Source organism: Calypte anna, chromosome 27 (assembly GCF_003957555.1).
Source record: "Calypte anna isolate BGI_N300 chromosome 27, bCalAnn1_v1.p, whole genome shotgun sequence".
NCBI classification, from domain to species: domain Eukaryota; kingdom Metazoa; phylum Chordata; class Aves; order Apodiformes; family Trochilidae; genus Calypte; species Calypte anna.
In genome coordinates this window covers 5,549,837-5,575,489 of record NC_044272.1, presented here as the reverse complement: position 1 = coordinate 5,575,489, position 25,653 = coordinate 5,549,837, and the positions used below count along the sequence as shown (strand labels likewise).

The following is a 25,653-nucleotide window of genomic DNA, read 5'->3' as shown; positions in this document are numbered from 1 at the left end:
TGGATCACCTGTGCTGTGTTCCCCCCTACTCCAGCAGTGTCAGCTGTTGGTTCTACAGCCAACAACTTCTGTCCTTCCAAGGTGAGGCGTAAAAGTCCTGCTCCCTTTACTGCTTTTTTGCTTTTACTGTTTTACACTTTGCAGAGCATAATTTGGGCTGATAAGCTCTGTGTCCAGTCAAACTGAAAAGTTTCATGGCCACAGTCTGCAAAACATCTGTGAACAGTTCATTCTAGTACTTACCTGTCTGGTAAGTGGAGGTTCTTTTGAAGGTGTCTCTCTCTCTCTCTCCTGGATTATGATTTCTCCTTCTTGCTGGATGACTGTGATCTGCTCTGTGGTGCCTGGATGAAATCAAGCTTCAGTGGCTGTGAAGGAAAAGGATTTCAGATGTAAAACAAGAGGGGGAAAAATTTCTATGGGGAAAATTTGTCCAGAGATCCAACATGCTCAGCATCAACATTGCAAGACAATGATTTGTTGTATGGTTTACTCTTTTCTCCAGCTGATGATACCTCCTTTGTGATTTTATTAATAAGCCACTGCCTCCTAGGACCATGCCAAGGGGTACGCAACCCTGGAGTACAGTAGTAACATTTCTGTAGCTTGCTTCACAACAACATATGCACACCTAGAGCTTTATGATACCTCAGGTGCCCTGCAAAGCCATTAGCATTATCTTGAAATAGCCTCTGTTATTTCTGTGAGTCATACAGGGGACTGGAACCCCCTGGCTCAGTGAGTTGACAGGCAAGTGTCTTCCAAATGAGCATGGAATTTGTGTTATCGGGTCATAAATGCTCTAGCTTCTTGCAGTCTAGAGAAAACTATAAATTAGAGGTTAAAAGATTTACTCTAAATGTACCAGAGGAAAACTCACTTTTGAGGCACTGAAGGATTCTGTGTTGAATTATGGTGTAAATCTAGACAGTGACAAAGTGGTATTCCCCAAGTGTCAGTTTTGTTTTGTTGGGTCTGGTTTTGTTTTACATATTCATAAATGACCTGGATGAGGGGACAGGGTGTACCCTCAGCAAGTTCGCTGATGATATGAAACTGGGAGGAATAGCAGACATACCAGGGGGCTGTGCTTCCATTCAGTGAAAGTAAATGTAGGGTCCCACATCAGAGGAGGAATAACCCCAAGCACCAGTACAGGTTAGGGATTGACCTGCTGTAAAACAGCCTTGTAGAGAAGGACCAGAGAGTCCTAGCCGGCAATGTGGCTTTGTGTCCAAGAAAGCAAATGGCATCCTGAGATGCCTCAAGAAGAGTATAGCCAGTATGTGGACGAAGGTCTACTCTGTCCTAGAGAGGCCACATCATTGTATGTAAGAGCAATAGATTAAAAGATATTTACAAATATTTGGGAAAAAAAAAAAAAAAAAAAAAAAAGTAAAAAAAAGTTGAGTTCTGTTGGGGAAATAGTTCAGAAATATACAGGTTGTGGGCAATCCTGACTTACTTCAATTTAGGCCACATTGGGTTAATGGCTACTGAGGCCTAATTAGAGGCTTTCTGAGAATGAGCTGATGGGAAAGAGGTAACTTAATTGGCAACAGAAGAGGAAAATAATTATGTGAGAAGATGGTTCCATGAGAATGTTTTGTGTAATTGGAATACAAAGCCACCTGCATGATAAGATGGTGTAAACAAGGCTTCTCTATATAAATGAGTGCAAGTTGTTAATAAACGATTTCATACAATCATATTGATGTGCACATGGAATCCTTAAGCCTCCGCACACTGTTTTCCCACAGAATTCTAGTGGTTTTTTTATGCCCATTGGTAATGACGATGAGAACAATATTAGGTCTCAGCAAAAAAATCAAGTGAAGTCTGCAGGGTTGGAAACAGCTCAAGAACTTACTGTCAGCAAGCTTAAAAAAACCAAACCCAAAACAAAATAATAATAAAAACCAAACCCAAACCCAAACCAAACCAACCAAACAAAAAACAAAACAAGAAAAGAGTGCCCCAGGCTGATACACAACCCGTTGGACACGTCTGGCATTAAGCCCATGACTTCAGCCCAAACTGATGCATACTTTTGATGGAAATCCTGGGGTGTCTCATGCCAGGACTCAGAAGAAGCATTACTGAGGGAATGGACATGACATTATTCAGGATATGCAAAGGCAGTGTAGAGGGAAATAAAAACACATGCCATGTCATTACCTATGATGCTTTCATTCATTAGGGGCATACACAAAAATTATTGTTTATGCAATGGTTATTTTTGGGCTTGAGGCAGTGTGATGCCAGTTAAACTTGTTGTTCTCTCAACAACTTCTGTCACCTCTTCCTGGCAACCAGGTGTGTTGGAATACCCTTTTCTACCTCATGGTCTCCTCTAGGTCAGGGCCTTACCTTCAAATAAAACCTCCTCTTTGGTCTCTTTTTACTGCTGTAAGATGATGATCATGGGAGATGGCAGAGAATGGCAGAGATGGTCTGCCACAGAGAGAAGCTGAGTCTGAGCTGAGCTGGCTCTTTGCTCCAGAGTAGTGAGGATCCGTGGGCTTCGGTGATAACAGAAAGACTTATTGAGCCTGGGCAATGAAAGCTTGTTCCCTTCTACTCTCTATCCACATATCCATTCAAGCAGATTCCTTGTCTTCTTTTAGCTGGATCTGAAGGCTGTTTCTCTTGAGTCCCTGTGATCTACTACCTCCCCTTGTCATCAAATTCTGTTTAGTCTCACATTCAAAAAACTATATTAAAATTGCATTTTATTGGTATCTTTGAAAAGGATTATTTGAGTCACCTTAAGACCTTCCACACTCAACTGGAGCAGTCAGTGAGAGTTGTGGTTTTGCCTAAAAAAGAGACCTAGAAATGATCTCAGAGAGCTAATTCTCCTCGGAGAGGGAAGGAAAGATATTGGAAATGTTTCCTAGAGAATGTGTGGGACTTAGTTGAGATGACACCTGGGTTTTGAGCTGGGCAACATGTGATAGGCTTTGAGATATCTTGGCTCCAATGTGGTTGTGTGAAGTGCTGATTCTCATGCATCTCTGTGCTTTACTATCTCTTCTTCTGTCTCCCAGGTGAACGTCTATTCCAGAATCATGTCCTGCTACAACCAGTGCCAGCCCTGCTGCCAGCCCTGTGGCCCAACCCCTCTGGCCAGCAGCTGCAATGAGCCCTGTTGCAGGCAGTGCCAGAACTCCATCGTTGTCATTGAGTCCTCCCCCGTGGTGGTGACCCTGCCCAGACCCATCCTCAGCTCCTTCCCACAGAACACTGCTGTGGGCTCCTCCACCTCTGCTGCTGTTGGCAGCATCCTCAGCTCTGATGGAGTGGCCATCAACTCCGGGGGTGTGGACCTCTCCTGCATTACCAGCCGCTACTGTGGCAGAAGATGCCCCCCTTGCTAAAGCTGCTGGCAGTGTCCCTGGCAACAACCTCCCAAGACCTCAGGACATGATGCTGGACAGAAGATAGAGTTCTGCAACATTCTCTTACTGCTTTGTGGCATTAGTCTCTTCCTCTTTCTCATTGTTTGTGTTTTTCTCCCAGTGCCAGGCTGGCAGTGATCCTTTGGCCTCCCTCTCTCTGCAGGTCTGGACCTAGGCCATCTGGCAGGAGGTCCACCACAACCTCTTCATGTTTAATACTGGATTTCTCTTTTCCCTATCTCCTTTTCTTCCTTGATCTCATTAAAATTTTGTTGCATCCAAGACTGCACATTGGAGTTCTGTATCCAAATTCTACACCAGGAATATATGAAGGAATTGAAGGGTGGGATTCCCTGCAGTGGGTTTTTTCACAAGGAAACATGGTACATTGATTTCATGTGTCCATAAAGAAAGTGATCAGTATTGCTTCCACAGAATGTGCTGCTCAATGGTTGTCTGGCCCTAGCTCAGCTCCCTTTTTCAAAGACTTTTGCAAATCTCACCCAGAGTTCTCACCTGTTCCTCATCACACTTGATGAAATCTCCAGTGATGGTCTACATTATGGACAATGGTATAGGCACCTTGGGTACATGGTGTAGGCAATTAATAAGGAGGCAGTTAGGAAAGAAGTGCACCCTGGGCTTACCACATATACAGGGTCATGCAGCAACAGTCAACCGCTTCATGGCAATTGTCTGTTCCAGCAAAGCAGAAATGTTGGTCGGAATTCTGCCAGGTCCTCTCTTCTACTGCTTGGACTTCAGCCCAAGCATGGTCAGACCTTTACCTGCAGTAAATGTTTTCTGTCCATTGTCTTCTGTGTCTGGTTTGTTCCTTGGGCAGGAAGAGATATAATAGACATAACCCATCACAGATTTGCCTTCACTCTTATCTGTGCATTTGCCTTTACATTTTCAGAAGGTTTTCTTCCTGTTATTGATGTCCCCTCTGCCTGCATCAATAGAAGAAAGTTAATAGATGCAGAAGTGCACATGGTTTTGGCCTGAACATTAGCAGCCTCTGTCCAATTCCAGTCTCCAGAAACACTGCACCGTAAGTGTATTGATAAATGTATTTAGCCTGCATGAGCAGGCTGGATGTCTTTGTCATTTTTCCTGGCACATATAGTAAGAAATCACAGAATCATAGAATCAGTAAGGTTAGAAATGTCACCTGTGATCATCAAGTCCAACCGTCCTCCCTACCACCCATGACCGCCGTACCATCCACTGTAACATGTCATCTACTCAGCTTTTGAACACCTCCAGGGATGATGTCTTCACCATGTCCCTGGAAAGAATGCTGCAATGCTTAATCTATCTTTCTGGGAAGAATTTTTTTTCTAGTATTGAACCTGAACCTCCCCTAGATGAGCGTGACCCTATTTCCTTTTGCCCTATCACTCATCCTCAGGGAGAAGAGGCCAACATCTGTCTCACTACAACCTCCTTTCAGATAGATGTAGAGAGCAATTAGGTCTCCCAGCAGCCTCCTCTTTTCCAAGATGGACACTATTCCTGATGCAGGCCATGATTCTGTTTGCCTTCTTGGCTACCTGGGCACGCTGCCGCCTCATGTTCAGGTGACTGTCAATCAACACTCCCAGGCTCCTCTCTGCTGGGCATTATTGTTTTCCCATTCCCATCCCTGCCAGCCTTTGGTGCCATCCTAATGGATGACCATTGCCTGTGGAATATCCAAGAGATAACCAAGAACTGTAACTTTGAATAATCTTCAGAAAACTGGGATGATTAGTTGTGTTTAAAGATTTTAAATAAATGCTTCAAAAATGCAACCATTGAATGTCCTTGGTAGATCCTTTAAGAAGAGGAGTAGATAGAGCTAGTTATGATGATTTCATAGAATCATAGATTCATGGAATGGTAGGGGTTGGAAGTGCAACTCCATAGCCAAAGCAGGATCACCTAGGGCAGGTCACACAGAAATGCATTCAGATGGGTCTTGAAAGTCTCTAGAAAAGGAGACTCCAAAACCTCTCTGGGCAGCCCCTGTTCCACTGCTCTGTCACCCTTATAGTAAAAATGCTTTTCCTCATGAGGATGGGTAATTTCCTGTGCTCTGTATCTCCAGCTCCTCTTCCTTAGTCCCCATACTGCATGCGTTGGCGTATATGGATTTCAGAGAGAGAGTTGAGTGAGTGGTTTTCCCCCTTGAGGGGTGGTAGGCTTCTGATAACCAAAGTTGCTAACAGACTGATTCAGAAGTGCTGGGCTGCTACACCTCAGGGACTCACTAGCAAGCCTGGTTATATTCCCTTCCCCCTTCAAATTTAATTTAAAGCGCTGTCCATCAGCCCTGCAATCTCTTGCACAAAGACTCTCCTCTCTTTCAGAAAGGTGTCTCTCATGAAGTGCCAGCAAGCCTGGTGAGCGACAGGCCATCCCATTCCCTTTATGATGTTATCATCAGATATTAAGTGATGTATTTTCCTTCTTCCTGGATCTCTTCATCTCCATCCCCCAAGCACTTTCCCAAAGGATCCTGCCTGCCCCAAGGAGGCAAAAATCTGCTCTTAATGGAGTGCAGGCTTGCAATTCTGTCTTCCGCTTTGCAGAGCCAGCACACAGTCCAGACATGAGAGCTGGCCCACCCAGCTTTGCCACAAAACCACAATAGGATCCTAGCTCTGTTTCTCTGCACACAGTTTTAAGTCACTCTGATTGTGTTGTCCTATCTATGTCTGGGCTCAACCTGGAAAGGGATTTCAGAGTGGTGGTGTGGTCACTGAGCCATGTCACAACATCAATACCAGCCAACATTGTTGTTGCTTTAGGTGCAAAGATGGTGGGCCCAACATGGTTCTTGTTTCAATAGTGAGTGCTGTGGGATGGGAGAATCTGGTACTTTCTGATCTTGCCTACAGGAGCAGTGGGTTGAGACAGGCTGGAATCCTCTTGTCTTGATACAGGTACAATGAGTTGGGACCAAGAGGCTCTCCCTAACACTACCTGGAGGTCCGCTGTTTGCAGAACATACCTGAGGTCCCTTCTGCTTAGATCACAGCCCCACTCTGAAAGTTGCCGAAGATTAATTTGAACTGTAGCTGTCACTGAAAAATACAGACCAGTCAATTACCTCGAGACCCCTTAAATATTGGTCTTAAGAGGGAGGCCCTTTGGAGGTCACTGAGACTGCAATGAGCTGAGTCCCCATATCTCATAAATCTCACAAAGGAAGCTGGCTCATCCGATTGAAAGATTAAGTAGTCAGCCACTTCTCTTAGATATCAGGGAGAGTGAAATTAAATGAGGTTGCTAAAATTTGACTCCATTAGTTAATAGGGAGTATATTACAACTTCTTTCATGAAATTAGGTAGCAGAATTTAACATCTTAATAGATTAACCTCAATATCTGTGCATGTCTGTGTTTGTTTTGTCACGGTTTAACGCTGGCCCGGCAATTAAACCGAATAACAGATGCTCTCTATTAATGTCTCTCTCCTCCTTGATAAAGAAAGGAGAGAGAATAAGGGGGAGAGACTTATGGGTTGGAAACTAAACTACACAACTTTAATGAAACAGTAATGATAAATAGGAAAAATTACTAAATATATTCAACTATACAGGAAAATGGATACCACATTCCTCCCCCCTCTCCCCCAACAACTCTCACGTCACCACCGAGGCTGCAGGGCAGCCCTGGAGTCGGCAGCAGTCAGGAACTGGAGGCAGGAACACACAGATATGGGCTGGCATGGATCAGGAGCACAGGCAGACGAACGGACGGGATCCTTCCAGGATGCCGGGTGAAGGAAGGGGAGACAGGAAATCTGGAAATCCGGAAATCATGGCTTGGCCCTCATGATCCCTCAAATTTATACTGAGTGTGACGTATATGGGATGGAATACTCTGTCTGGTCAATTCTGGCATCTATCTTGTCTGTTCCTCCCCAAAGGAGGGCTCAGGTGGGACCTCTTTATCCTCCTGGACGGTAAAATCTTCTCATCAGAGCTGAGCAGTGTCCTTGGCTCTGCACACCAGTCTCTAGCAGTAACTATAAACATCAAGTGTTATCAATCCTAGAAGCACACACTGTCTGAGAAACTTGCTGTTAATTTCAGCAAGTGCAACTACTTACAAGAGACTTAGCTAGAAGCAAAAGTACAAGACAGAAAATCACCTTTATCCTGGACCAAACCAGGACAGTTTACAATTTATTTTAGAATTTTTTTACTTGAATTTCATTATAGCAAATTATTAATTAAGCTGCTAAGAAATTCTTTGTGTTAATGAATCTTAACTTATTACTATTCCAAATCACACCTGACCTATAATTATGTGTCCAAGCACTACACTGAAATCTCTACAATTAAACCCATTAGCTGTAAACCACTGACCAAGTGTGGAACAAAGAGCCAATTCAGCTGCAGCCAAGCTCCCCTGAGAAGGAGGAATGGGGCCCACTCTGAAACTTGTGATGCTAAGGGAGGTTCTTCTTTATTCTTTTCCCTGTGCAAATCATTCCAGCCCATTCTTGAATGTCATCCCTATCCCTTTACCAATCATTTCTTCTGACCCCAGTGTAAGTCATTCCTATCCATCCCTACACATACTTCCAACACAGTGAGACACAGAGTGCACCTTGTCATCAAATTCTGTTGAGTCTCACATTCAAAAATCTATATTAAAATCACGTTTTATTGGTATCTTTGTCAAGGATTATTTGAGTCACCTTAAGACCTTCCACACTCAACTGGAGGAGTCAGTGAGAGTTGTGGTTTTGCCAAAGAAAGAGATCTAGAAATGATCTCAGGAAAACCAACAAAGGGAAGGCAGCACACCTCAGGTACACTCCTACAAAATTTGGTCGGTCATACTGTCCTACATCGAACATCAATAGAGCAACATCAGGACACAAGTCCTTTTAGTCCAACACCCATTTCGAAAGAGGTCTTGGTCTTTGCCTCACTCAGCAGCAGACTGATAAGCTGGCATTAGCCTGGACAAGAGCAGCCTGTGTCCCATCACAGTCACCAGCACCAGCACTTCATCATAATAGAACAGACAAGGGGACAATGGCCTGCACGGGCAGGGAGGTTGTCTTGACCCTTGTCCTGGAACATAAAGAAAGAAACGGAGAGCACAGGGGAAGAGATCACATTTCCTCCACTGATGACTTTCAGCCCCGCAAATCCTCATACCTCTTGTCCAGGCACTTACAGCAGACTTCATATGGGGACACATGTGGCAGAAGGCAGGAAATGAAAAGGCAGAAGTGCAGGAAACCAGGAAACATCCCATACCATTAGCTGGGATGCTTTGCATTTGACAGGGGCTTGTCAGAGAAGCATTACTTCCCAACAGGTGCCTCTGAGCCTGAGGCAGTGCAGGGCTGCTATAAAAGGCAGCCCAGCTCTCTGCTCCCTCATCCACTTCTCTTGCCTCCTTCTCCTGGGGAATCAGGTGAGTGCAAAGCCTCTTCTCCTTCTCCTTCAAGATCAGTTCTCTCCTCTATGTATGTCTCAGGCGATGTGGGCTGTGCTATCCCAGGGCTGGGAGCTGCTTCTCATGGGAGAGGGGAGGAGAGAGGAGGACTCTCACAGAGAGAGGCTGGCACTTAGTTGAGATGACAGCTGGGCTCTGAGCTGGGCAGCCTATGCTGAGCTTTGAAATACCTTGTCTCCAGTGTGATTGTGTGAAGTGCTGATTCTCATGCATCTCTGTGCTTTGCTTCCTCCTTACTCTCTCTCCCAGGTGAACCTCTCTCCCAGAGACATGTCCTGCAACGAGAAGTGCCAGCCCTGCTGCCAGCCCTGCGGCCAGTCCTGTGGCCCAACCCCTCTGGCCAGCAGCTGCAATGAGCCCTGTTGCAGGCAGTGCCAGAGCTCCATCGTTGTCATTGAGCCCTCCCCCGTGGTGGTGACCCTGCCCGGACCCATCCTCAGCTCCTTCCCACAGAACACCGTCGTGGGCTCCTCCACCTCTGCTGCTGTTGGCAGCATCCTCAGCTGTGATGGAGTGCCCATCAACTCCGGGGGTGTGGACCTCTCCTGCATTACCAGCCGCTACTGCGGCAACAGATGTAGGCCATGCTAAAGCTGCTGGCAATGTCCCTCGCAAGAACTTCCCAGGACCTCAGTTCATGGTGTTGAACATGCAATAGAGCTTCATGCCATTACCTCCTTCTTCCACTCTACTGTCTCTCTCCCCCTTGTTGTCTCTGACTTCCAGCCTGACAGAGAACTGCTGGCCTCCTCCCTCATCAGGGCATGGCAGGAGAACACCCTGCAAGAGGTCCATCACATCTGATTGCCTGCCCCTGGTGCCTCCCCAATGGTTCTCTGTGAGCCACTTTTTTTTCTTCTTGTCTCATTAAAGTTGTGCTGCATCCAAGACTGAGCCTCTGAGTGCTCTTTCCCTCTGTTGGAACTCTTCAAGTCTGCTTAAGGGAAAAGGTGAAGGAAGGGGTGGGTGCAGCTCCTTGTATTGTATTTTTTCATTGGGAAACATGGTAAAAAAAAAGCGGGGAAATGAGGGATGGGTGGCTTGGAAAGAAAGACATTTAAAGGGCATCTGAGACATCCAAGGGAGCTGTGGCTTTTCCACTGGAATCAGTTCTCATGCCAAACCTTTTCTAGCAGAGTCAGGAAGAGCTGACTGAAGAAAGCAGGTCACTGGCACAGCAGCTCCCATGCACAGTTTTCCTCCCACATGGCCCCTGGAGGCTCTTTGTTCATTTGTAGCTATGTCAGGAGGGTTGGTGGACTGTGCTCTGTTCATGGCAGTCAACCTGCCCCTAGATCTCAAGCTCACCAGCAGAAAGGTGGCATGACATCATTGCCTGTTGTATCTGTTGTATCTGAGGGATACAACATTGTGGAAAGAGACTGCTCTTGATGGCACAGAATCAAACTAGGAAAACAAACATCCAGCAAATACTCCTGGCTCAGTTGGTTATCATAGTTGTTGCAAAAAAAAAATCTCAGCAATCTTGGCTGGCATTGAGAAACCCATCTAGCTACTTTATCCCTCTGCTTCCTCCATGGGGCAGGAGGAGAAAAGGTAAAAATGTTGTGAGTTGAGATAGAACTGAGAGGGATTACTTACCAGTTACCATCACAGGCAAAGCAGACTTCATCTGGGGGAGATTCATTTAACTTATTGCCAATGAAAAATAGAGCACTATGGGGAGAAACAGCCGCATAAACCTCAAATACAATGACTTTGTTCCCACCTCTTTTCCCACAGCCTCACCTTCCATTCCTTTATTCACAGCTCTTCTGTTTCCTCCACTCCTAAGAAGAGCAGTGGGCTGTGAATGGTGGGTTGTGGTCAGCACACAAACAGTTCCTCTCTGAGAAATAAGGACTTCTTATGAAAATGCACCAGAGTCTCATAAGTTTGACCAAAACCACAGGTTGCCCAGAGAAGCTGTGGCTGCCCCATTCCTGGAAGTGTTCGAGGCCAGGTCGGATGAAGCTTGGGGCAACCTGGTCTAGCAGAAGGTGTTCCTGTCCACACAGTGGGGTTGGAAATGGAGGGTACTTAAGGTCTCTTCCAACCCAAATTCCAAATTCCAAATTCCAAATTCGATAGTTTTATGATTCTATGCAATGGTCATGGACAGACGAAGCGAGAGTCTCCCTGCTATGACCTGTACATGCCCTCATAAGGAGGGTCACACAAGTTCAGACTGACACGTGTGCTCATACTTCTCTGCAGTAAACCATGCAATAATTTGTAAGCTCACATAAAGCCAGGGAAGCATCAGCAGCTGTGGCCTCTGCTGAGCAGATACCTCTATGCAAATGCACAAAGCAGGGGGAATAAACAACAGGAGCTGCACGTGTCTGCATGCCTGCAGGGCTAAGATGTCACTAGTATCACAGAGACCCAGTGGGACGGTTCCTCTGACTGGAGCACGGGAATGGCTGGGGATAAACTGTTTAGGAAGGACAGGAAGGGCAAGAGAGGAGTGGCTGTCATTCTCTATGTCAGTGACCAACGATTGTTCATGGAGCTCTGCCTGGGGATGGATGAGGAGCTGACAGAGACCCTGTGTGTCAGGATTAAGGGGAAGACAGGGGCAAGAGGTATTATAGTAGGGGTCTGCTAAAGGCCACCCAACCAGGATGACCAAGTGGCTGAGACTCTCTTTAGACAGACAGGAGCTGCTTCACACTCAGAAGCCATGATCCTCATGGGGGACTTTAATCTGCTGATATCTGCGTGAGGGACAACACAGCAAAGCAACCGGCATTGCAGAAACCTCCTCGAGTGCATTGATGACAACATCCTCCTCCAAACGGTAGAGGAACCAGTCAGAAAAGCTGCTTTGCTGGACCTTGTTCTCACCAACAGAGATGGGCAGGTGAGCGATGTAAAACTCAATGGGAGACTAGGCCTGCAGTGACCATGACACTGTAGAATTCAGGATCCTTAGGGCACTGAGAAAAGTGATAAGTAATCTGACAGCACTTGATACTAAAAGGACATTTTGGTCTCCTCAAGGGTCTCCTTGGGAGGGTAGAATGGGACAAAGCTCTGGATGGAAGGGGAGCCCAGGAAAGCTGGTCCATATTCAAGGATCACCTCCTGCATGCCCAGGACCAATGTGTCCCAGTGAAGAGCAAGAGAGGCAGGAGTGCCAGAAGACCTGCACGAATGAGCAAGGAACTCCCGGACACACTTTGGTGTAAAGACAAAGTACACAGAGGATGGAAGCAAGGACAGATATCCTGGGAGATGTACAGAGGAGTAGTCAGAGAAACGAAATCAGGTTAGGGAAGCAAAAGCACAGAGAGAACTGGATCTGCCCAGGGAGGGTAAGGGTAACAAGAAAAGTTTCTATAGGTATGTCAGTGATAAGAGGAAGGCTAGAGAAGCTGTGGGCCCACTCCAGAAGGCAACTGGAGAGTTGGTCATCCAAGACATAGAGAAGGCCAAGGTACTCAATTACTACTTTGTCTTCACTGGCAAGCTCTCTGGTCACACCCTCCATGTTACAGAAGCCAAAGGCAGGGACTGGGAAAAGGAAGATCCTCCCAGTGTAGATGAAGAGCAGGTTTGAGACCATCTAAAGAACCTGAAGGTGAACAGGCCCATGGGACCTGATGGGATTTACCAACGGTGTCAAAAAGAACTGGTGACTTAAGTTGAAAAGCCACTGCCCATCATATTTGAAAAGTCATGGCAGTCTGGTGAAGTTCCTTCTGACTGGAAAAGGGGAAACGTAACGCCCATTTTCAAAGCTGGAAAAGAGTGGGAGGTGTCCCTGCCCATGAAGGGGGGTTGGAACTGGATGATCTTTAAGGTCCCTTTCAACCCTATCATATAATCATATGATTCTATGATTTCCTGACAACCTTACCACAAACCAGCCCACAGGAATGTCTCACGTGCACATCATCTGCCTGCAAGGGATGCCAACAGCACTCGAGCTGAGTCTTCTTCCTGCGCTGATGTGTTTTTGTCCTGGAAATCCCCATACCTTTCATCCAAGCACTTACAGAAGTCTTCATCTGGGAAAGCACATGACATAAAGCAGGAAATGAAAAGGCAGTAGTGCAGGAAACCAGGGCACAGCCCATACCATTACCTGGGACGCTTTGCATTTGACAGGAGCTTGTCAGAAAATTATTACTTCCCAACAGGTTGCATCTGGGCCAGAGGCAGTGCAGGGCTGCTATAAAAGGCAGCCCAGCTCTCTGCTCCCTCATCCACTTTTCTCACCTCCTTCTCCTTGGGAATCAGGTGAGTGCAAAGCCACTTCTCCTCCTCCTTCAAGATCAGCTTTCTCCTCAATGTATGTCTCAGGTGATCCGGGCTGTGCTATCCCAGGGCTGGGAGCTGCTTCTCATGGGAGAGGGGAGGAGAGAAAAAGTCTCTCATGGAGAGAGGCTGGGACTTAGTTGAGATGATAGCTGGGCTCTGAGCTGGGCAGTGTATGGTGAGCCAGGAGGAACCTTGGCTTCTCTGTGTTTGGGTGCAGTGCTGATTCTCATACATCTCTGTGCTTTGCTTCCTTCTGCCCTCTCTCCCAGGTAAACCTCTCTCCCAGAGACATGTCCTGCTACAACCAGTGCCAGCCCTGCGGCCAGTCCTGTGGCCCAACCCCTCTGGCCAGCAGCTGCAATGAGCCCTGTTGCAGGCAGTGCCAGAGCTCCACTGTTGTCATTGAGCCCTCCCCCGTGGTGGTGACCCTGCCCGGACCCATCCTCAGCTCCTTCCCACAGAACACCGTCGTGGGCTCCTCCACCTCTGCTGCTGTTGGCAGCATCCTCAGCTGTGATGGAGTGCCCATCAACTCCGGGGGTGTGGACCTCTCCTGCATTACCAGCCGCTACTGCGGCAACAGATGTAGGCCATGCTAAAGCTGCTGGCAATGTCCCTCGCAAGAACTTCCCAGGACCTCAGTTCATGGTGTTGAACATGCAATAGAGCTTCATGCCATTACCTCCTTCTTCCACTCTACTGTCTCTCTCCCCCTTGTTGTCTCTGACTTCCAGCCTGACAGGGAACTGCTGGCCTCCCTCCCTCATCAGGGCATGGCAGGAGAACACTCTGCAAGAGGTCCATCACATCTGATTGCCTGCCCCTGGTGCCTCCCCAATGGTTCTCTGTGAGCCACTTTTTTTTTCTTCTTGTCTCATTAAAGTTGTGCTGCATCCAAGACTGAGCCTCTGAGTCATTCTTCCTTCAGTAGCAACTCCACTGTTCTACTCACTGAATAAGCTGAAAAAATTGGATGGTGGGATTCCCTGCAGTGCATTTTGTCTCTTGTAAACACGGTACATTAATGTCATGTTTTCATAAAGAAAGTGCCCAGAATTGCTTCCAAGGAATGCTCTGCCTTGTGGTTGTCTGACCCTAGCTCAGCTCCCTTGGGCAAAGACTTTTGCCAATCTCACCCAGAGTTCTCACCTGCTCCTCCTCACACGTGATAAAATCTCCAGTGATGGTCTACATTATAGATAAGAGGCATTTTGGGTACATGATGTAGGCAATTAAAAGAGAGCTAGTTAGGGAAGGAGTGCTCCCAGGGGTTACCACACATACAGGGAGGTGCAGCAACAGTCAACTACTTCATGGCAATGTAGCAATGGTTGGTTCCAGCAAAGCAGAAATGTCGGTCAGAAGTTTTTCAGGTCCTCTCTGCTCAGTTCTACTGCTCCGACCTCAGCCCAAACATGGTCAGACCTTTATCACGTGGTGATTTAGGGTCTTGGTGTGTGCTTTCAATCGCCTTGCTCCTGAAGCTCGACGAGCTGCTGGTCTCTTCCAGGACTCCAGCCACCACACAGCGCTTCCAGGGTAGAAGTGTAGCGGGAAGAGCCTTTCTTGCTCGAGGCTTGACGAGCTGCTGGCCTCTCCATGCCTCGCACCAGAATGAACTTTTTTCTCCTCTCTGTGGGTGTGTGTCCCACCTTTATTGGCCCCCTGGTCTTGCTCATGCCCAATGGGGGCCTGTCCTAATCAGGCACAGGTGTAGAATCAGTCTCAAGGAGGTTCTACATGTGTAGAGAGACATTGTCAACCAGGTGCCTCGAATTGCCAGTGAGTGGGTGTGAGTCCACCTGTGCCTGATTAGGACACCACACCCTGTGTGGTGGCTGGAGTCCTGGAAGAGACCAGCAGCTTGTCGAGCTTCAGGAGCAAGAATGGCTCCTCCCGCTACATACATGTGTTCTCAAAGAAGTGGTATCCCCTCTGCCTTAATCAATTCTATCTGCTCTCTTTCCTCCTTGAAGGAAGTCTTCTTTGAGAACACATGTAGAACCATGCCTTGGCTGTCCTGTCACGGGAGACTTTCTGCTATGCCTTTCACCACATGATAAAGGTCTGACCATGTGGTTGCCTTCACTCTTATCTTTTGCAAACTTTCCTCCTTGAGACTGATTCTACATGTGTTCTCAAAGAAGACTTCCATAGCATTTACATCCAATATTGTATTGATGGAAGCCAATTCAAGCTAAGGCGATTGAAAGCACACACCAAGACCCTAAATCACCACGTGATAAAGGTCTGACCATGTTTGGGCTGAGGTCGGAGCAGTAGAACTGAGCAGAGAGGACCTGAAAAACTTCTGACCGACATTTCTGCTTTGCTGGAACCAACCATTGCTACATTGCCATGAAGTAGTTGACTGTTGCTGCACCTCCCTGTATGTGTGGTAACCCCTGGGAGCACTCCTTCCCTAACTAGCTCTCTTTTAATTGCCTACATCATGTACCCAAAATGCCTCTTATCTATAATGTAGACCATCACTGGAGATTTTATCACGTGTGAGGAGGAGCAGGTGAGAACTCTGGGTGAGATTGGCAAAAGTCTTTGCCCAAGGGAGCTGAGCTAGGGTCAGACAACCACAAGGCAGAGCATTCCTTGGAAGCAATTCTGGGCACTTTCTTTATGAAAACATGACATTAATGTACCGTGTTTACAAGAGACAAAATGCACTGCAGGGAATCCCACCATCCAATTTTTTCAGCTTATTCAGTGAGTAGAACAGTGGAGTTGCTACTGAAGGAAGAATGACTCAGAGGCTCAGTCTTGGATGCAGCACAACTTTAATGAGACAAGAAGAAAAAAAAAGTGGCTCACAGAGAACCATTGGGGAGGCACCAGGGGCAGGCAATCAGATGTGATGGACCTCTTGCAGAGTGTTCTCCTGCCATGCCCTGATGAGGGAGGGAGGCCAGCAGTTCCCTGTCAGGCTGGAAGTCAGAGACAACAAGGGGGAGAGAGACAGTAGAGTGGAAGAAGGAGGTAATGGCATGAAGCTCTATTGCATGTTCAACACCATGAACTGAGGTCCTGGGAAGTTCTTGCGAGGGACATTGCCAGCAGCTTTAGCATGGCCTACATCTGTTGCCGCAGTAGCGGCTGGTAATGCAGGAGAGGTCCACACCCCCGGAGTTGATGGGCACTCCATCACAGCTGAGGATGCTGCCAACAGCAGCAGAGGTGGAGGAGCCCACGACGGTGTTCTGTGGGAAGGAGCTGAGGATGGGTCCGGGCAGGGTCACCACCACGGGGGAGGGCTCAATGACAACAGTGGAGCTCTGGCACTGCCTGCAACAGGGCTCATTGCAGCTGCTGGCCAGAGGGGTTGGGCCACAGGACTGGCCGCAGGGCTGGCACTGGTTGTAGCAGGACATGTCTCTGGGAGAGAGGTTTACCTGGGAGAGAGGGCAGAAGGAAGCAAAGCACAGAGATGTATGAGAATCAGCACTGCACCCAAACACAGAGAAGCCAAGGTTCCTCCTGGCTCACCATACACTGCCCAGCTCAGAGCCCAGCTATCATCTCAACTAAGTCCCAGCCTCTCTCCATGAGAGACTTTTTCTCTCCTCCCCTCTCCCATGAGAAGCAGCTCCCAGCCCTGGGATAGCACAGCCCGGATCACCTGAGACATACATTGAGGAGAAAGCTGATCTTGAAGGAGGAGGAGAAGTGGCTTTGCACTCACCTGATTCCCAAGGAGAAGGAGGTGAGAAAAGTGGATGAGGGAGCAGAGAGCTGGGCTGCCTTTTATAGCAGCCCTGCACTGCCTCTGGCCCAGATGCAACCTGTTGGGAAGTAATAATTTTCTGACAAGCTCCTGTCAAATGCAAAGCGTCCCAGGTAATGGTATGGGCTGTGCCCTGGTTTCCTGCACTACTGCCTTTTCATTTCCTGCTTTATGTCATGTGCTTTCCCAGATGAAGACTTCTGTAAGTGCTTGGATGAAAGGTATGGGGATTTCCAGGACAAAAACACATCAGCGCAGGAAGAAGACTCAGCTCGAGTGCTGTTGGCATCCCTTGCAGGCAGATGATGTGCACGTGAGACATTCCTGTGGGCTGGTTTGTGGTAAGGTTGTCAGGAAATCATAGAATCATATGATTATATGATAGGGTTGAAAGGGACCTTAAAGATCATCCAGTTCCAACCCCCCTTCATGGGCAGGGACACCTCCCACTCTTTTCCAGCTTTGAAAATGGGCGTTACGTTTCCCCTTTTCCAGTCAGAAGGAACTTCACCAGACTGCCATGACTTTTCAAATATGATGGGCAGTGGCTTTTCAACTTAAGTCACCAGTTCTTTTTGACACCGTTGGTAAATCCCATCAGGTCCCATGGGCCTGTTCACCTTCAGGTTCTTTAGATGGTCTCAAACCTGCTCTTCATCTACACTGGGAGGATCTTCCTTTCCCAGTCCCTGCCTTTGGCTTCTGTAACATGGAGGGTGTGACCAGAGAGCTTGCCAGTGAAGACAAAGTAGTAATTGAGTACCTTGGCCTTCTCTATGTCTTGGATGACCAACTCTCCAGTTGCCTTCTGGAGTGGGCCCACAGCTTCTCTAGCCTTCCTCTTATCACTGACATACCTATAGAAACTTTTCTTGTTACCCTTACCCTCCCTGGGCAGATCCAGTTCTCTCTGTGCTTTTGCTTCCCTAACCTGATTTCGTTTCTCTGACTACTCCTCTGTACATCTCCCAGGATATCTGTCCTTGCTTCCATCCTCTGTGTACTTTGTCTTTACACCAAAGTGTGTCCGGGAGTTCCTTGCTCATTCGTGCAGGTCTTCTGGCACTCCTGCCTCTCTTGCTCTTCACTGGGACACATTGGTCCTGGGCATGCAGGAGGTGATCCTTGAATATGGACCAGCTTTCCTGGGCTCCCCTTCCATCCAGAGCTTTGTCCCATTCTACCCTCCCAAGGAGACCCTTGAGGAGACCAAAATGTCCTTTTAGTATCAAGTGCTGTCAGATTACTTATCACTTTTCTCAGTGCCCTAAGGATCCTGAATTCTACAGTGTCATGGTCACTGCAGGCCTAGTCTCCCATTGAGTTTTACATCGCTCACCTGCCCATCTCTGTTGGTGAGAACAAGGTCCAGCAAAGCAGCTTTTCTGACTGGTTCCTCTACCGTTTGGAGGAGGATGTTGTCATCAATGCACTCGAGGAGGTTTCTGCAATGCCGGTTGCTTTGCTGTGTTGTCCCTCACGCAGATATCAGCAGATTAAAGTCCCCCATGAGGATCATGGCTTCTGAGTGTGAAGCAGCTCCTGTCTGTCTAAAGAGAGTCTCAGCCACTTGGTCATCCTGGTTGGGTGGCCTTTAGCAGACCCCTACTATAATACCTCTTGCCCCTGTCTTCCCCTTAATCCTGACACACAGGGTCTCTGTCAGCTCCTCATCCATCCCCAGGCAGAGCTCCATGAACAATCGTTGGTCACTGACATAGAGAATGACAGCCACTCCTCTCTTGCCCTTCCTGTCCTTCCTAAACAGTTTATCCCCAGCCATTCCCGTGCTCCAGTCAGAGGAACCGTCCCACTGGGTCTCTGTGATACTAGTGACATCTTAGCCCTGCAGGCATGCAGACACGTGCAGCTCCTGTTGTTTATTCCCCCTGCTTTGTGCATTTGCATAGAGGTATCTGCTCAGCAGAGGCCACAGCTGCTGATGCTTCCCTGGCTTTATGTGAGCTTACAAATTATTGCATGGTTTACTGCAGAGAAGTATGAGCACACGTGTCAGTCTGAACTTGTGTGACCCTCCTTATGAGGGCATGTACAGGTCATAGCAGGGAGACTCTCGCTTCGTCTGTCCATGACCATTGCATAGAATCATAAAACTATCGAATTTGGAATTTGGAATTTGGAATTTGGGTTGGAAGAGACCTTAAGTACCCTCCATTTCCAACCCCACTGTGTGGACAGGAACACCTTCTGCTAGACCAGGTTGCCCCAAGCTTCATCCGACCTGGCCTCGAACACTTCCAGGAATGGGGCAGCCACAGCTTCTCTGGGCAACCTGTGGTTTTGGTCAAACTTATGAGACTCTGGTGCATTTTCATAAGAAGTCCTTATTTCTCAGAGAGGAACTGTTTGTGTGCTGACCACAACCCACCATTCACAGCCCACTGCTCTTCTTAGGAGTGGAGGAAACAGAAGAGCTGTGAATAAAGGAATGGAAGGTGAGGCTGTGGGAAAAGAGGTGGGAACAAAGTCATTGTATTTGAGGTTTATGCGGCTGTTTCTCCCCATAGTGCTCTATTTTTCATTGGCAATAAGTTAAATGAATCTCCCCCAGATGAAGTCTGCTTTGCCTGTGATGGTAACTGGTAAGTAATCCCTCTCAGTTCTATCTCAACTCACAACATTTTTTACCTTTTCTCCTCCTGCCCCATGGAGGAAGCAGAGGGATAAAGTAGCTAGATGGGTTTCTCAATGCCAGCCAAGATTGCTGAGATTTTTTTTTTGCAACAACTATGATAACCAACTGAGCCAGGAGTATTTGCTGGATGTTTGTTTTCCTAGTTTGATTCTGTGCCATCAAGAGCAGTCTCTTTCCACAATGTTGTATCCCTCAGATACAACAGATACAACAGGCAATGATGTCATGCCACCTTTCTGCTGGTGAGCTTGAGATCTAGGGGCAGGTTGACTGCCATGAACAGAGCACAGTCCACCAACCCTCCTGACATAGCTACAAATGAACAAAGAGCCTCCAGGGGCCATGTGGGAGGAAAACTGTGCATGGGAGCTGCTGTGCCAGTGACCTGCTTTCTTCAGTCAGCTCTTCCTGACTCTGCTAGAAAAGGTTTGGCATGAGAACTGATTCCAGTGGAAAAGCCACAGCTCCCTTGGATGTCTCAGATGCCCTTTAAATGTCTTTCTTTCCAAGCCACCCATCCCTCATTTCCCCGCTTTTTTTTTACCATGTTTCCCAATGAAAAAATACAATACAAGGAGCTGCACCCACCCCTTCCTTCACCTTTTCCCTTAAGCAGACTTGAAGAGTTCCAACAGAGGGAAAGAGCACTCAGAGGCTCAGTCTTGGATGCAGCACAACTTTAATGAGACAAGAAGAAAAAAAAGTGGCTCACAGAGAACCATTGGGGAGGCACCAGGGGCAGGCAATCAGATGTGATGGACCTCTTGCAGGGTGTTCTCCTGCCATGCCCTGATGAGGGAGGAGGCCAGCAGTTCTCTGTCAGGCTGGAAGTCAGAGACAACAAGGGGGAGAGAGACAGTAGAGTGGAAGAAGGAGGTAATGGCATGAAGCTCTATTGCATGTTCAACACCATGAACTGAGGTCCTGGGAAGTTCTTGCGAGGGACATTGCCAGCAGCTTTAGCATGGCCTACATCTGTTGCCGCAGTAGCGGCTGGTAATGCAGGAGAGGTCCACACCCCCGGAGTTGATGGGCACTCCATCACAGCTGAGGATGCTGCCAAGAGCAGCAGAGGTGGAGGAGCCCACGATGGTGTTCTGTGGGAAGGAGCTGAGGATGGGTCCGGGCAGGGTCACCACCACGGGGGAGGGCTCAATGACAACGATGGAGCTCTGGCACTGCCTGCAACAGGGCTCATTGCAGCTGCTGGCCAGAGGGGTTGGGCCACAGGACTGGCCGCAGGGCTGGCAGCAGGGCTGGCACTTCTCGTTGCAGGACATGTCTCTGGGAGAGAGGTTCACCTGGGAGAGAGAGTAAGGAGGAAGCAAAGCACAGAGATGCATGAGAATCAGCACTTCACACAATCACACTGGAGACAAGGTATTTCAAAGCTCAGCATAGGCTGCCCAGCTCAGAGCCCAGCTGTCATCTCAACTAAGTGCCAGCCTCTCTCTGTGAGAGTCCTCCTCTCTCCTCCCCTCTCCCATGAGAAGCAGCTCCCAGCCCTGGGATAGCACAGCCCACATCGCCTGAGACATACATAGAGGAGAGAACTGATCTTGAAGGAGAAGGAGAAGAGGCTTTGCACTCACCTGATTCCCCAGGAGAAGGAGGCAAGAGAAGTGGATGAGGGAGCAGAGAGCTGGGCTGCCTTTTATAGCAGCCCTGCACTGCCTCAGGCTCAGAGGCACCTGTTGGGAAGTAATGCTTCTCTGACAAGCCCCTGTCAAATGCAAAGCATCCCAGCTAATGGTATGGGATGTTTCCTGGTTTCCTGCACTTCTGCCTTTTCATTTCCTGCCTTCTGCCACATGTGTCCCCATATGAAGTCTGCTGTAAGTGCCTGGACAAGAGGTATGAGGATTTGCGGGGCTGAAAGTCATCAGTGGAGGAAATGTGATCTCTTCCCCTGTGCTCTCCGTTTCTTTCTTTATGTTCCAGGACAAGGGTCAAGACAACCTCCCTGCCCGTGCAGGCCATTGTCCCCTTGTCTGTTCTATTATGATGAAGTGCTGGTGCTGGTGACTGTGATGGGACACAGGCTGCTCTTGTCCAGGCTAATGCCAGCTTATCAGTCTGCTGCTGAGTGAGGCAAAGACCAAGACCTCTTTCCAAATGGGTGTTGGACTAAAAGGACTTGTGTCCTGATGTTGCTCTATTGATGTTCGATGTAGGACAGTATGACCGACCAAATTTTGTAGGAGTGTACCTGAGGTGTGCTGCCTTCCCTTTGTTGGTTTTCCTGAGATCATTTCTAGATCTCTTTCTTTGGCAAAACCACAACTCTCACTGACTCCTCCAGTTGAGTGTGGAAGGTCTTAAGGTGACTCAAATAATCCTTGACAAAGATACCAATAAAACATGATTTTAATATAGATTTTTGAATGTGAGACTCAACAGAATTTGATGACAAGGTGCACTCTGTGTCTCACTGTGTTGGAAGTATGTGTAGGGATGGATAGGAATGACTTACACTGGGGTCAGAAGAAATGATTGGTAAAGGGATAGGGATGACATTCAAGAATGGGCTGGAATGATTTGCACAGGGAAAAGAATAAAGAAGAACCTCCCTTAGCATCACAAGTTTCAGAGTGGGCCCCATTCCTCCTTCTCAGGGGAGCTTGGCTGCAGCTGAATTGGCTCTTTGTTCCACACTTGGTCAGTGGTTTACAGCTAATGGGTTTAATTGTAGAGATTTCAGTGTAGTGCTTGGACACATAATTATAGGTCAGGTGTGATTTGGAATAGTAATAAGTTAAGATTCATTAACACAAAGAATTTCTTAGCAGCTTAATTAATAATTTGCTATAATGAAATTCAAGTAAAAAAATTCTAAAATAAATTGTAAACTGTCCTGGTTTGGTCCAGGATAAAGGTGATTTTCTGTCTTGTACTTTTGCTTCTAGCTAAGTCTCTTGTAAGTAGTTGCACTTGCTGAAATTAACAGCAAGTTTCTCAGACAGTGTGTGCTTCTAGGATTGATAACACTTGATGTTTATAGTTACTGCTAGAGACTGGTGTGCAGAGCCAAGGACACTGCTCAGCTCTGATGAGAAGATTTTACCGTCCAGGAGGATAAAGAGGTCCCACCTGAGCCCTCCTTTGGGGAGGAACAGACAAGATAGATGCCAGAATTGACCAGACAGAGTATTCCATCCCATATACGTCACACTCAGTATAAATTTGAGGGATCATGAGGGCCAAGCCATGATTTCCGGATTTCCAGATTTCCTGTCTCCCCTTCCTTCACCCGGCATCCTGGAAGGATCCCGTCCGTTCGTCTGCCTGTGCTCCTGATCCATGCCAGCCCATATCTGTGTGTTCCTGCCTCCAGTTCCTGACTGCTGCCGACTCCAGGGCTGCCCTGCAGCCTCGGTGGTGACGTGAGAGTTGTTGGGGGAGAGGGGGGAGGAATGTGGTATCCATTTTCCTGTATAGTTGAATATATTTAGTAATTTTTCCTATTTATCATTACTGTTTCATTAAAGTTGTGTAGTTTAGTTTCCAACCCATAAGTCTCTCCCCCTTATTCTCTCTCCTTTCTTTATCAAGGAGGAGAGAGACATTAATAGAGAGCATCTGTTATTCGGTTTAATTGCCGGGCCAGCGTTAAACCGTGACAAAACAAACACAGACATGCACAGATATTGAGGTTAATCTATTAAGATGTTAAATTCTGCTACCTAATTTCATGAAAGAAGTTGTAATATACTCCCTATTAACTAATGGAGTCAAATTTTAGCAACCTCATTTAATTTCACTCTCCCTGATATCTAAGAGAAGTGGCTGACTACTTAATCTTTCAATCGGATGAGCCAGCTTCCTTTGTGAGATTTATGAGATATGGGGACTCAGCTCATTGCAGTCTCAGTGACCTCCAAAGGGCCTCCCTCTTAAGACCAATATTTAAGGGGTCTCGAGGTAATTGACTGGTCTGTATTTTTCAGTGACAGCTACAGTTCAAATTAATCTTCGGCAACTTTCAGAGTGGGGCTGTGATCTAAGCAGAAGGGACCTCAGGTATGTTCTGCAAACAGCGGACCTCCAGGTAGTGTTAGGGAGAGCCTCTTGGTCCCAACTCATTGTACCTGTATCAAGACAAGAGGATTCCAGCCTGTCTCAACCCACTGCTCCTGTAGGCAAGATCAGAAAGTACCAGATTCTCCCATCCCACAGCACTCACTATTGAAACAAGAACCATGTTGGGCCCACCATCTTTGCACCTAAAGCAACAACAATGTTGGCTGGTATTGATGTTGTGACATGGCTCAGTGACCACACCACCACTCTGAAATCCCTTTCCAGGTTGAGCCCAGACATAGATAGGACAACACAATCAGAGTGACTTAAAACTGTGTGCAGAGAAACAGAGCTAGGATCCTATTGTGGTTTTGTGGCAAAGCTGGGTGGGCCAGCTCTCATGTCTGGACTGTGTGCTGGCTCTGCAAAGCGGAAGACAGAATTGCAAGCCTGCACTCCATTAAGAGCAGATTTTTGCCTCCTTGGGGCAGGCAGGATCCTTTGGGAAAGTGCTTGGGGGATGGAGATGAAGAGATCCAGGAAGAAGGAAAATACATCACTTAATATCTGATGATAACATCATAAAGGGAATGGGATGGCCTGTCGCTCACCAGGCTTGCTGGCACTTCATGAGAGACACCTTTCTGAAAGAGAGGAGAGTCTTTGTGCAAGAGATTGCAGGGCTGATGGACAGCGCTTTAAATTAAATTTGAAGGGGGAAGGGAATATAACCAGGCTTGCTAGTGAGTCCCTGAGGTGTAGCAGCCCAGCACTTCTGAATCAGTCTGTTAGCAACTTTGGTTATCAGAAGCCTACCACCCCTCAAGGGGGAAAACCACTCACTCAACTCTCTCTCTGAAATCCATATACGCCAACGCATGCAGTATGGGGACTAAGGAAGAGGAGCTGGAGATACAGAGCACAGGAAATTACCCATCCTCATGAGGAAAAGCATTTTTACTATAAGGGTGACAGAGCAGTGGAACAGGGGCTGCCCAGAGAGGTTTTGGAGTCTCCTTTTCTAGAGACTTTCAAGACCCATCTGAATGCATTTCTGTGTGACCTGCCCTAGGTGATCCTGCTTTGGCTATGGAGTTGCACTTCCAACCCCTACCATTCCATGAATCTATGATTCTATGAAATCATCATAACTAGCTCTATCTACTCCTCTTCTTAAAGGATCTACCAAGGACATTCAATGGTTGCATTTTTGAAGCATTTATTTAAAATCTTTAAACACAACTAATCATCCCAGTTTTCTGAAGATTATTCAAAGTTACAGTTCTTGGTTATCTCTTGGATATTCCACAGGCAATGGTCATCCATTAGGATGGCACCAAAGGCTGGCAGGGATGGGAATGGGAAAACAATAATGCCCAGCAGAGAGGAGCCTGGGAGTGTTGATTGACAGTCACCTGAACATGAGGCGGCAGCGTGCCCAGGTAGCCAAGAAGGCAAACAGAATCATGGCCTGCATCAGGAATAGTGTCCAGCTTGGAAAAGAGGAGGCTGCTGGGAGACCTAATTGCTCTCTACATCTATCTGAAAGGAGGTTGTAGTGAGACAGATGTTGGCCTCTTCTCCCTGAGGATGAGTGATAGGGCAAAAGGAAATAGGGTCACGCTCATCTAGGGGAGGTTCAGGTTCAATACTAGAAAAAAAATTCTTCCCAGAAAGATAGATTAAGCATTGCAGCATTCTTTCCAGGGACATGGTGAAGACATCATCCCTGGAGGTGTTCAAAAGCTGAGTAGATGACATGTTACAGTGGATGGTACGGCGGTCATGGGTGGTAGGGAGGACGGTTGGACTTGATGATCACAGGTGACATTTCTAACCTTACTGATTCTATGATTCTGTGATTTCTTACTATATGTGCCAGGAAAAATGACAAAGACATCCAGCCTGCTCATGCAGGCTAAATACATTTATCAATACACTTACGGTGCAGTGTTTCTGGAGACTGGAATTGGACAGAGGCTGCTAATGTTCAGGCCAAAACCATGTGCACTTCTGCATCTATTAACTTTCTTCTATTGATGCAGGCAGAGGGGACATCAATAACAGGAAGAAAACCTTCTGAAAATGTAAAGGCAAATGCAC

At 47.3% G+C, this 25,653-nt stretch overlaps 2 protein-coding genes and 2 pseudogenes across 2 annotated transcripts; 2 read left to right on the top strand and 2 right to left on the bottom strand.

The window, feature by feature from the left end:
* Positions 1-6,218: 6,218 nt before the first annotated feature.
* Positions 6,219-9,460, top strand: LOC115599777 (annotated as a pseudogene).
* A 1,831-nt stretch (positions 9,461-11,291) lies between these two features.
* Positions 11,292-13,737, top strand: LOC115599776. Its single transcript, XM_030465778.1, is given in 5 exon segments — positions 11,292-11,457; positions 11,599-11,735; positions 12,930-13,010; positions 13,013-13,117; positions 13,408-13,737. Coding segments are annotated over 5 exon segments (819 nt in total).
* Positions 13,738-16,212: 2,475 nt separating this feature from the next.
* On the bottom strand, positions 16,213-18,657 carry LOC115599775. The gene is given in 5 exon segments (XM_030465776.1): positions 16,213-16,542; positions 16,833-16,937; positions 16,940-17,020; positions 18,214-18,350; positions 18,492-18,657. Coding segments are annotated over 5 exon segments (819 nt in total).
* Positions 18,658-20,489: 1,832 nt separating this feature from the next.
* On the bottom strand, positions 20,490-23,731 carry LOC115599774 (annotated as a pseudogene).
* Positions 23,732-25,653: the final 1,922 nt, after the last annotated feature.